Genomic DNA, 12,455 nt, shown 5'->3' with positions numbered 1-12,455 from the left:
AGCAGTTTTTTGATGATCCCTTTAAAAAGCCAGCATTCACCAGCCTTTGCACTGTTACTCACACTTTGTTGGATCATCGCCTCTGATGTTGACTTCTGACATGAAAGATGCATTTCTCTCTATTTTCTAGACATTTTTCAGATCTTAAGGCTGCAGAGGGAAGTTTCTACTGACTAGGCTTGGATTTCTAAGTATATCCTGCTGCCACTGGAAACTGAGCAATAGGGAAATCAGCCTTTTCTAACACTGAGGGAAATGTCCTCATTATTTAGAAATAGCAAAGCTGACAATGCAGCAAGTTTTAACAAGTTTTAACAGAGGTGGCAGCCCACAATCAGCATAACTGCATCAGCACTGAAAGAAACACTGCTGACTGGGAAACACTTCCACTACTGACACCCTTTTGCTTCACACCTGACAACAACAGCAAAAAAGTAAACTTAGAAGTGCATTTTGTGCTTACTAATAGCAAACACTTATCACTGCAGGGTGTAGAGAAAGCAGCTGGACTACAGCTATGTTGCACATGCTGCTCTCAGCTGAGGTAGATGAAGAAGCACAAAGTGTAACTCTCAATATGCTGTTTATTAGTTCTTAAATTCAATCAGTTTTGCCACCCTCAAACCAATCAAAGCAATGAGAACTTCAGCTATACAACAGAACGAAATTTGCTTAAATCTACAAGTAATTTATAGATTAAAAATACTGGAGGAGGTCACCTCACACTTCCAATATTCGCCTTTAATTTGTTAGGCAAAATCCTTTCCAGACATACAGGAGGTGGGAGTGACCTTTGCTACTTAGATCAAGTAGAGAGGTGTGGGTAGTAATGATACATTTGAGTGTAGCACGGAAAAGAAGTGGTACTTTAGGAGGTTGATTGCTACAAAGCACAAAGTTTCACTGCTATAGTAAGGGGAAGGCATCCCAAAAAATGGTGCCTCTGCCCTGTTCAGTAACTGACTGCCAAAGGCTGCTTCCAAAGCTGACAGGTCTGGCTGCTGAGACCTATGTTAGACCACTCAGCCTGGGCCAGCAACAAAAGGCTCTTCTCTGCGATACCACTGCAGTGAACAGAAACCAGAGCCCTCCCAAACTCAACCTTGAGAACCCCCCAAACCAAGCTTCCTTTCCTTGGCATCTCAAACTTCAACTCACTAAACCCTAACGCAACAACCACACTGATACATGGCCTATTTTGGGCAACACAGAAGCCTAGTAAATGGAAAGCAAGTTCTTCAGGTCAGTGTTTAGTGCCCTCACCTAATAAAAAAGCTGATTTTGCTTCAGACTGCAGAAATTTGTACCTTTACAGAAGTTCTGTTAACAAAACAGAAAAGACTGGTTCTTAAGTAGAATCACTGTGCAGAAGCACCACTCCTATGTCCTTCTTCCACAGGAGAAGGCAAATAAAAATCCCCCAAACCTTCACTGTAAATCCTTTCTACCAAGTCTGTGAAGATGTTTTAGAGGCACTAGTGAGAAAACGTGCTTCATCCAACCACTACATAATGCTAACATAGTGAATGGAAATTCAGCATGTCTACAACTAACCAGGTTTAGCTTCAGTGCTTTGCCACAAGAGACCTAAAACAAGAGTGAAAACATGTAGGAGTAACAGCATTAAGAATATATGAAAAAAACCTGTAGAAAACAACTGCTACACAAGTCAGAGACAGGGTTTCCAAGTGCCATGGAGGATGGTACCAGCTCACAGGCAGTCAGACAGTTCTGGTGGTAGTTGTCCATGTATTTAGTGAAAGGAAACATTTTTTCCACCCTCATCTGTAAAGCATCTGCTGCCTATTCTATAGAATCAAGTCAGAGTTCAGCACAAGCTGTCAGGGCCCCATCTCCTTCTCCTTGCAGGAGATGCCCAATTCAAACACTCAGCAAGTTCAGTACAGCTCTCAGCTACTGGTGTATTTGGCTAAGCAGCACAGCAGGTTTGTAAACACAAATCTCAGCCACGGGCAGATGCTACACAAATAGGTGTGGCTGTGCCAGTAGGGGAAGGCCCAAGGATTGCCAACAACAGCCTGTCTGCACAAAGGACCAGACCTTATACCTTCACTTCTTTCTGCCAGCCCACACAATGAGCTTGCTATGTATAAATTTAGAGTTGGTGGTGTTTGGGAACATTTTATTTTGTACATGACAAGATTTTACACCAAGTCAGTTAAATAATACAAATTTACATTCATGAGGAATGTTTTTAGAAAAGTGAACTTAAAAAAAAAAAGCCTCCTTTACCCTTAAAACCCCATACCATCCCTCAACATTTTACAGTGGAAAAAACCAAAATCTAATTCACATTCCCTCTTAACCCTCCAATGCAGGACAGTAGTTGAGTGCAGTTTACAGTTCATCTTTCACATCTGTGGATTCCTGTGAAGAAGAGAATCAGAATATTACTTTTTGAAAGTGGAAGGAGGTTACAAGAACTGTCCCATAAGAACAGAAATTTGTATTGTTGTCATTTTGCAGGTATTCTGTACAAATGTAACGGTAGTGGCATCAAAACTAAGTAGGTATAGTACAATAAATACTCTTTCTCCAATTCATTCTTACCTAATCTGACAATTATCAGTAGGAAATTAGTGCAAATAGATAGCTTATAGCAATGTAATCACAGGGTATCATCTTGCAGGGCTGTTCCAAAAGCAGCCCAAGAAAGCAGGCCCAGTTGGGACCTCACAACAACTTTGCAAGTTAGTATTATTCAAGAAGCTATGGTAGTAGCAGAGTTCAGCATATCCATCAAGACACAGCAGAAACTGCAGACATGAGCTAAGTGAAGGCTGACTTCACATGACAGGTGAACTGTGCAGAAGCAATGGTGTTGTCTGGAGTGTTGTAAGCATTTAAAATTACACTCTTGCTGATTTGTTCATGTTTTTGCCTAGAAGCTGTGGAAATACCATAGATAATTATCTTCACTAGAGGATTTGCTGCCATTTTCTTGCTACAGGGCACTGTTACAATCTCTATAGCTGATTTAGCTCCAGCTTTGAACACACATCAGTGTCATCTTTTCACAGTACAGTTTAGTAATATTTTTCCACCCCACAAAAAGCCTGGAACACCTGATACTAAAATCTAGTGTAATGAAAAGCAAAGTGAACAACTTTATTGCCAGATAGCACCCACAGATGAAGCTGCACATAAATATTGTCAAGAAAGCAACCAACTTGAGACCCTACCTTCTGTGTTTCACTGTCCTCAGCATCAGCATCCACTTCCTCTTCATCCTGCTCTGCCTCCTCAGCTGCATCTTCAGGCTCTTCAGGTTCCTCCTCCACCTGTACACAAAGGTGAGAAGCAATTTGCTTTACTTGCTTAGGTTGTTTAACTAGTTGTGCACTAGCTAAATACAAGCTATGGAAGTATTCATCATTTCCTAACATTTGCCACAAGCTACCTGAAGGAAAAAGTATTATCTGTTTAACACTGATCCACTGCAGCAGAACAGCCAGCAGAAGTTCTTGTACAGTGTTATGAGAACCTGTATTACTTGTACCCACTTAAGAATTTCTCCACTGGAGAGACAGGGACCAAAGGCCTGTGTGCCCACTTTACTCCTGTGGAGCCAGCACTTAATTAAGGACAAGAATATACTTGAGAAACATAAAGAAATAATCTCAAGCAACTAAAAAGAAGAGCAAGGAAGGGAGAACATGAATATTAAGTACAGACTTGTGGCTGGACTTTTGGTGGCCCACTTAAGTGCAGGAAGCTGGGGTACATTTGATTTTATGCAAATGAATCAGGCAGCTGCAGTTTTTAAGATGAAGCAATAGTAAGTAAATTATCAGCCCAAGTGGAAGACAAACAAACCTTTGCATCCAGGTCAATGTTTAAACTCAAACGAAGCATCCTTTCTATTCTGTCTCCGTATTCCTTAGTGTCTGGCAACATATATCCAGATCTCAGAGTTGCAGTTTCAAACAATACCACTGCAAGATCTGAAACAGTTTTGTCATCTTCATTTTCCTAACAGGGAAGAACACAAGAAAATCAAAACAGACCTCTTAAAGCAGGTTGTATGCAACCAAGTCAGTCAGTGTTTCACTACCGTTATTTATTTACCTTGACTCGCCTCAGCATGTCCTTGATCAGTGGATGCCTCGGGTTAATTTCAAATGTTTTCTTTTGGCTGGCATAGTAACTGAGAAAAAAAATGCACTGAGTACAGGACCCAATTATATCTTTACATCTACATACACTGGTTACAGTCAGAGTAACAAGTAACAGTTGTAATCCTCCCCACTTTAATACTGGTGCAAGTAAAAAAAGCATTCAAGTTCATCCTCTCTTGTCAACAAATGGCAGATCCCAAATGCCACTGATGAGTCTTGCTCATCAGGCAGTTTTACATATTGGGTTTGAAAACAACAGTTTAAGGCTATAATGGAGACTAACTTGGTTGGAAATGACCTTAAAAACACCCAGAATCATCTGAACTGAGTAGAAGCTTGTTATGGGCACACCAAGCAAGGGAGGCCATCAACTGCATTTTGTGTCTGCTGCTGCAAAACTAGAAGCTTACTTTGTAGATATATCCTTCCCAGTCTGGTAAGCTTGAGCCTTCATGATTCTTTCCATGTTACCAGACCATCCATACTGACTAGCCACAAGAGCACATGGAGATTGGGTTAAACGTTGAGATAGCACAGCTTTTTCAATCTGTAGGAAAAAAACCAAAAACACCTTAATGTTAGTTCACAGAGCTAATAGCTTATACAGCTAACCAAGTAAGTAACTCTGCACTTCCTTGTCAATTAAAGAATTTCTGAAAAATGTCTAAGATGACATTTCAGCTCATTATCTTCCTGAATAAAGATGTTGTCCATAAAGGTTTACCCATTAAGACAAAGAAGCTACTGTCAAGTCTGTGCTCAAATAATCAGCAAGGTACCTTGTAGCAAGTACAACAAGTAAAAATAATCACTACAAATAACACAATATTTTACCTTATCTTTGAGAGCTTTGTCTTTCATCCAGTTTAGGAGGGGTTCAAATTCCTTTTCCAAGGCTTCCCGACTCTCTTTAGACTTTTCACTTTCTTCAAACTTAACTCCTTCTTTTGCTACATTCTGAAACCTCTTGCCATCAAATTCTGGCAAAGCCTGAATACAGTATTCATCTACAGGTTCAGTCAGATAAATCACTTCATAGCCCTTTTTCAGCAGACGCTCAACAAATGGTGAGGATTCAGCCTAGGATGAAAACATTAAAGATGTCAGTTTAATTGCACAGTAGCAGCAGCTACCAAAACTTGTACAACTATCTGGCAAATATTGGTACCAGAAAAACTGAACTGCAGTAGCAACAAGCATGGAGCCTCCACATTTACAACACACCATTCACAACATTGATGGTACCACAACTACAAGCTATAATGTACTGTACCCCTTCTCTCTTTCTTTGATTCTTACATACCTCCTTTCTGCTGGCACCAGCCATGAAATAGATTTTGTCTTGCTTCTCTTTCATTCTTTCCACGTACTGATCCAGGCTTGTGAGGTTACTCTCATGATGAGAAGACTGGAAGCGCAGAAGTTTAGCCAGTCGGGTGCGGTTGGAGTGATCCTCAATAACACCAAGCTTCACATTAGTGCCAAACTCTTTCCAGAATGTGTCGTTGTACTTCTCCTCTGCAATTTTCTTGATCATATCAAGAGTTTTGCGAACAAGTTTCTTTCTGATCACCTAAAAAATAAAGCAGCAATATTGAGTTAAAACAGTAAGTATTTGGAATAGCCCTCAATGCAACCTCACTTTAAAGAACAGATTCCACTTTGTATCCCTCATCTGAAGTAGACAGGTAATCTGGAAACAGCAATGACTTGAGTTTCCATTGATTTCAGTCATATAGCAAAATTCATCAAGCTAGTAAATCTTCTAAACCTTGCTGCTGTTGTGTGCTTACAATGAAGGGACTTAAAACCAATTAGCTTACCTTTAACAATTTATGCTGCTGAAGTGTTTCACGGGATACATTCAAAGGAAGATCATCAGAATCCACCTAATTGAGAAAAAGTTGTAAGTGTATCTGGCAGTATTTGAAGCTAAAAAAGAAATGAAATGCAAGTAGAATTTCTAATACTTACAACACCCTTAACGAAGTTAAGATACTTGGGCATCATGTCGTGGAAGTCATCAGTGATGAACACTCTTCGAACATACAGCTGAATTACAAGAGCAGAGAGTGCCCAAGTTACTTTAGAGGGTTTTTTTCTTTTCCTCAAAACCATACCCAGACACTTTTCTGTCCTACCTTAATGAAATCACTTTTTTTGGATCCATATTCATCAAACAGTCCACGTGGAGCAGAATTAGGAACAAACAAGATGGATTTGAAAGTTACTTCTCCTTCAGCAGTGAAGTGGATGTATGCCATTGGGTCATCGTGTTCCTGGGAACAGAGAATGCTTTTAATTGACATGGGGAAAATACCAGTGAGTTGATACATTTCCAGTAATAACATGAGTTTGGCAAATAAGTACTATTATTTCACAACTAATCCAAGTAGCCATGCTTTACTGGAGTTGATCATTGAGACAAAATAACTTTCCTAGAGACCTCCAGTGTTTTGCTAGATTTTAACAAACCAGTCACTGAAAAGTTACCAACCGGACAACAACCAATAGAGTATCATGACACCACAGTTCTGATACTCTCAAGTAACACTGTACTGATACAAAGACAACACTTCTAAGAAACTCTGTCTCCCTCTTCCTTCCACCATGTGCAACAAACACCACAACCCTCAGACTAAATACAAATTTCCCTGTCAACGTTTAAACACATCAGTAAGCTCAACATGAACTGCGATGGAGTTCTTTCCAAATCTAGACTGATCAACACTTGGATGGTAGTAGCTCCTCTCTGGAAAAAAAAGATTAATTCCTGACTGAGATGTTATACCTTCCAGGCTCTCTGCAGTTCCATCTACTGACAGCAGTTAATTCTTCAGAAATAGCCCATCCTATAAGCACTCAATTTTGTTTACATATAGCAAGAGATACTACAGCAAACCTCTTGCTTTGGAATCATCTTGAGGCCCAGGGCTTACCTTGGAAAAGGTTTTGTAAAAAGCTTTGTATTCATCTTCTTCAACTTCTTTAGATGGTCTCTGCCAGATTGGTTTTATGTCATTCATGAGCTCCCAATCCCAGACAGTCTTTTCAACCTAGGTAAACACAATAGTATAAAAAAGAGACTCATTCTTTACTTCAGGTTAGACCAATTAAAGGCACTCCACTGAAGCAAAAACATAAAAATAGCATGCAAAACTCCCAAATATGCTCTTTCTAATTTACAAAATTATGCAATGACCCAGATATTCTCATTTTAGAGTACACACATTACTGCAACACGTTTAACAAAATTTTAGCCTACAATGTAGTGTGTTCCATGTACATTTAACACATCCACTAAGCACCAGTATTTCTGCTCTAATGCCACTCTGGAAAAATCTTCCCAGCAGAGTATATTAAATTTAAACTTGTCAACAGTGTCAGATTACAGAATTCCACTACCATTTCAAGCAGTTCATGCAAGTACTTATAATTAGCTGTGACCACAGCTTCACAAGGCTACTGCCAATCATCTGCCTGACTTCTACCTAGTCTGTGTCATTTCAAGTCTTCTCTCCTACCTCACTTTAAAAGGATTTGCTGCTTGAAAGCACAGCTACTGAAATGCACCTCTGCAAGACGATGTAGGAAAATTGCTATCTGACACAAATTACATGACCCCATGGCTAACAAAGTTTACCTTCTTAGTTTTTGGTTTCTTTTCTTCCTCCTCTTCTTCAACTGCTGCTTCATCATCTGTTTCTTCTTCTTCTTTCTCCTTTGCTTCCTCCTCTTCAATGGGTTCTTCAACAGTCTCTGTCTAAAGAGACAAGCAAAGGAGGAGATTTGAACTTGACTTCTTACCAAGTATGTTCTAGTATTCTCTCAAACACCTTAATCTTTCTCAGCACTACCCCTGACTTCTGCTATTTGTCTCTAGCAAGCTTCTCTATGGGTAGTGTTTTTCAGTTGCTTTTTCATGAAGACATACTTTACTTCAATACAGTGGGAGATCATCACACTCAAATTTAAGTTTTTCAGTGCTTTACACATAACGCTAATCAGAGACTTGGCAGATTTTAAGTTGGTGCTACACCAAGGAAACATCACATCTGGCCTAAAATCTAAGACATTGCCCTGTTTTTTTTTCAGAAGGGTATCTAGCCATGGCTCTGTTTAACAAAGCTTTTATCTACGAAAACCAGTGGAAGAAAAATTCTTATTAGTAATTAGCAGTGTTTTTCCTTTGGTGAAGTTCTCTGAGTCAGAATAAAACCAAATTCCTTTAAAGTTTTTGATTTTAGCAACAGATCAGCATTTGGGAAAAAAAAAACCAAACAAAAAACCAAAAAACAAGAAAACCCAAACCAAACAAAACAACAAAAAACAAACAAACAAACAAACCACCCCAAAAAACCAAAAAAACAACAAACTGGTAAAACAGAAGCCAAAAAAGAGTCAGGAACAGAAGAATTTTAGAAATTAGACAAGCAGCAGCTCTATGGCAGGCCCTGAGCCTTCATGAAAGATCTGGCCAGACACCTGTCATAACCAAAGCAGATGCTGAACAATGCTCAGTTAAAGACACTTACCTTGCTGCTCCACACATATATGGGGAAGTTGATGAACTGGGAGTATTTCTTCACTAGATTTTTAACAGTGTCCAGCTCAAGGTAATCAGATGCTTCCTCCTTCAAGACAAGGCTAAAGAAAAAAACAAAAACAAAACCCCAAACCTTTTAAAGTACTGGACAAGTATTTTGACAGTTTTATAGCAGAATATAAAAGTCTTATGCCATGGAGAGATTGACCAACTGAGCCAAAGCATGGTGCTAATAATTAAGGGTAAAGGATTGATCTACATATGGGATCATTCACTTCAGAGTTGGACTTGATGATCCTTGTGGGTGCCAACTCAGAACAACCTGTGATTTTTGCTGCAGCTGTACCAATTCAGATTTATGCAAGTTTGCTTTATTAGTTCAGCTTCAAGCATCTCTTAAAAAATACAATCCTTTCTCAACCGGCAATAGTTTTCACTGGCTGAAGCAGAACACAATATTCAAAAGTTTAAATGAAAACATCAAGTCATATTGATATTTATCAGGACCTTGATGCACCCTCATGGGCTTTACTTCAAACTAGAGCACCAAGACCAATGTTTTTAAACTGAGTGCCTCCTCCAGAAAGCTATCCTCTAAACCCAGACCAAATAAACTCACTTTCTCGTGAAAGCAATGGAAATACAACTAACAAGCTACCTCCAGTTTGAAATTTGCAGCAGCCCAGCCTCTGATATATAAACAGCAGCCAGTTTCCAAGCAAAGCTCTACAGCCCCTGTATAGGTTTTGCCAGGCCAAATTGTGTTGAGTGACTGAATGAGCCTGAAGGCAGCTGAACTGTCTGGAATTACTTGCTGACAGTTGTTAAGACACTCACAGCTTCGTTAGCTCATCTAACAGGACATGAAGCGAGCTACAATTCTTTTTGGATGCAGTTTGTATTTTGCATATTTCTGTCAAACTGAATAAAGCTGTATTACAAGAAATAAATCTGTCACAAAGCTAAAGTCACTCACATATTCCAATAAGCAAAGTGCACCCTCACAAGCTTTTTAAGACTAAAAAAATTTAATACTTACGTTATGGTTGTGCCACGTCCTAAGGTGTTCCCTCTTGGGTCATCAATCACAGAGAATTCATTTGAATCTGACTCCCAAATATGCTGAGTATCATTGTTGTGTTTTGATGTGACAATAACTCTGTCTGCTACTAAGAAAGCAGAATAAAAGCCAACACCAAACTGACCAATTAACTCAGATGTTGACTGGCTGTCATCCTGCATTTCAGTCATCTTGTTTAAGAATTCACTTGTACCAGACTTTGCAATGGTACCCAGGTTTTTAACTAACTCTTCCTTTGTCATGCCAATACCAGTGTCTGTAACATGAAGCATGTTCTTCTCTTTATCACACTGAAAAAAAATAAAGACAAAAATGCAGTTTGACTTCGCTGTGAATTTTAATACATGCCAAAGAAAAGTTGGTACATAACAGCTATTCAAATTCAAACATGCCTAGCTACAATAAACTGAACTTGCATTAACTACAGAAACGATGAAAACTTTCTTTCAAAGTAGTCCAATACTTCAGTTGCTCTTTGTAAAAAGAGAAAAACATTTTTAGCATTAAGAGGAGCTGTCTTTGATAAAGTTAATTGCAAGGGTCCTCATGTGGTCCTAATTTGTATTTGCATCAGTATTAAGCCAGAAATACAAATTTACTGATGCAGTGTATTATTAATTCCTCCACCACTTCTTTGAAAGAGATGCTTGTATCTAACCCTCCTTACCTTGATCTTGACTGTAAGCTCCTCATTGCCAGCAAGTGCATTTTCATCAGTTAATGATATCAACCGTATCTTATCTAAAGCATCTGAAGCATTTGAAATAAGTTCCCGCAGGAAAATCTGAAATAGAAACCAGTAGTCAGGAATGCCAGGAGACAGACACACATCTCCCCAATTTCTAACATGATCTGCAGATGAAGGCACTAACCTCTTTATTTTTATATAACGAATTGATAATCAGCTTCATCATTCTGTTCACTTCTGCTTGAAATGCAAACTTCTCAGATTTTTCTCTGATTTCTTTGATCTGAGATGCATTTAGGCCATCGAGCTGAATAGCTTCTTCTTCTCTGTTAGGACAATGAAAAAACCTATCAAGGAGTCTTGCCCACAAACAGCATGATTAATTTAATTTTATTTTATCAGAGAGCAGCAGCAATAACACTTGAATCACTGATGCAGCACGAAATTACATGATCAAATGAGCCAAGTGCAAGAGGGGCCATCCTCAACTACATAATCACAATACAAAAACTTGAATGAAAATTTATGCTTGCAAGTGAGACTTTTTTCATTAAAAATTCAGGGAATTATTAGAGTAATCTTAAAGCTACTGCAATTCTCATCATGTGGTGCACCTCACAGGTGAGGCATTTCATTGGCATAGAGCTATTTCATCCATAGGCACTAAACTAACACCATTTATGACATGCACGTGGAAACTCCAATTAAAAGTTATCGATATTCGATAAAAACCAACGAAACTTTTCTGAATCCAAGCTCTCAAGCTCGTTTTTATTCAGAAGGAAACAGTCTTTAACAGGAAAGTTTTATTGCCCCCAGCTGACCGTATCTCTCTTTTGAATGACGTTGCCCCCTGACTTCTGAGGCAGTACTGGTGCTCAAATTGCCCCTTCCAAAACCAGGGCGCCCCAGGTACCCACCTCTGTACAACTTCATCATCCGTTCGAGACCCTTCTCTGCTTTTGCCCAAGTCATCCTCCACCGTCCCATCTACATCCACTTCATCGGCTCTGACCGACACTGGGAAAACAAGGAAAGCAGCGCTCTGAGCCCGACCCCCACACTACGCACCGCCCAAATTCTCCGCTTAGCCCCCCGCACGTCCCGAGGCCCAGCTCTGCCCCTGCAGTGCCCCGGCCTCTCCCCAGGGAAGCGCAGGCAAAGCGGAGACACGGCAGCCGGGCGAGGGGAGGCCCCTGGCCCCCCCGCCCCCGCCCGTGACAGCGCATGAGCCGCCTCCCCCCGATCCCCGGAGAGGGCCAGGCCCGGGCAGGCCGGCCGGGAACCGAGCTCCGCTTCTCGCCCCGCGGGGCCGGCCGAGGGGTCCCGCCCGAGACCCCACCTCCCTCCGTGGCCTCCGTCCCCCTCGGCCCAGCGCACGGCGGGTGGGGGGGCTGTTGGCCGGGACCCCGACACCCCTCCGCTAGAACCTTCTAGAAACCCGCGGGCGCTCACCGGCCAGGAGCAGCACGCAGGCCAGAGCGAGCCCCCAGACCGACTTCATGGCGGCCGCAGTGACTAGAGAAGAGCCCCCGGCGCCGCCGCCCCGCGCTCCCGAGCCCGTCCCGCGCCGCCGCCGATCCCGCTGGAGCGGCCGCGGCCCTCCCCCTCCGCTTTATCAACGCCAGGGTGGGGGGGGCCCGCGCCACTCCGCCCAATAGCAGCGCACCACGCCAAACATGCAGCCAATGGAGAGCTGGGGAAGGCGGGGCCTGCAGCGGTCGCCGCCAATCGTGACTTTCCATGTGCGGTTTCCTGCGGTCGGAGCGTGGCCGGCGCCGATTGGCGGGCGGAGCGGTGCTCGGCCAATGGCGTGCGTGGGGGGGCGCGGCCAGCGCGGCCCCGCGCGGCGCTGCGATGAATGACCTGCGGTGTTTAACGGCGGGACCACGTGGGGCGCGGCCGCGGGAGCGACAGGGACCATCTCCGCACGGAACACCCGCTCCGACCGCTTCCGGGGACACCCGGGATGCTCATCGGGGACACGGGGTGCTACGGCAA

The 12,455-nt window shown here is 42.0% G+C and overlaps 1 protein-coding gene across 1 annotated transcript; it reads right to left on the bottom strand.

Annotated features, from left to right (window-relative positions):
* Positions 1-2,126: 2,126 nt before the first annotated feature.
* Positions 2,127-12,057, bottom strand: HSP90B1 (heat shock protein 90 beta family member 1). The gene is made up of 18 exons (XM_066319952.1): positions 11,910-12,057; positions 11,375-11,474; positions 10,639-10,780; positions 10,434-10,550; positions 9,725-10,056; positions 8,675-8,786; positions 7,783-7,902; positions 7,079-7,195; positions 6,281-6,418; positions 6,114-6,191; positions 5,963-6,028; positions 5,443-5,712; positions 4,974-5,219; positions 4,550-4,686; positions 4,090-4,168; positions 3,838-3,993; positions 3,204-3,302; positions 2,127-2,388 (listed from the first exon to the last, which is right to left on the bottom strand). The coding sequence occupies exons 1-18, from the start codon at positions 11,956-11,958 to the stop codon at positions 2,359-2,361; spliced, it is 2,388 nt and encodes a 795-aa protein (XP_066176049.1). The 5' UTR covers positions 11,959-12,057; the 3' UTR covers positions 2,127-2,358.
* Between the last annotated feature and the right edge of the window lie 398 nt (positions 12,058-12,455).

Source organism: Sylvia atricapilla, chromosome 5, assembly GCF_009819655.1.
Source record: "Sylvia atricapilla isolate bSylAtr1 chromosome 5, bSylAtr1.pri, whole genome shotgun sequence".
NCBI lineage: Eukaryota > Metazoa > Chordata > Aves > Passeriformes > Sylviidae > Sylvia > Sylvia atricapilla.
Note: the sequence above shows the minus strand (reverse complement) of the source record. Positions and strands in the feature narration are given on the sequence as shown.

What these genes read in the sequence shown, in the direction of transcription:
- HSP90B1 (XM_066319952.1), bottom strand. Translation starts at nt 11,958, where the DNA reads ATGAAGTCGGTCTGGGGGCTCGCTCTGGCCTGCGTGCTGCTCCTGGCC. An exon ending in TTAACTTCGTTAAGGGTGTT is followed by an intron (nt 6,029 to 6,113) that starts GTAAGTATTAGA and finishes TTTCTCAATTAG; the next exon opens with GTGGATTCTGATGATCTTCC. An exon ending in AGGACAGTGAAACACAGAAG is followed by an intron (nt 2,389 to 3,203) that starts GTAGGGTCTCAA and finishes TCTTCTTCACAG; the next exon opens with GAATCCACAGATGTGAAAGA.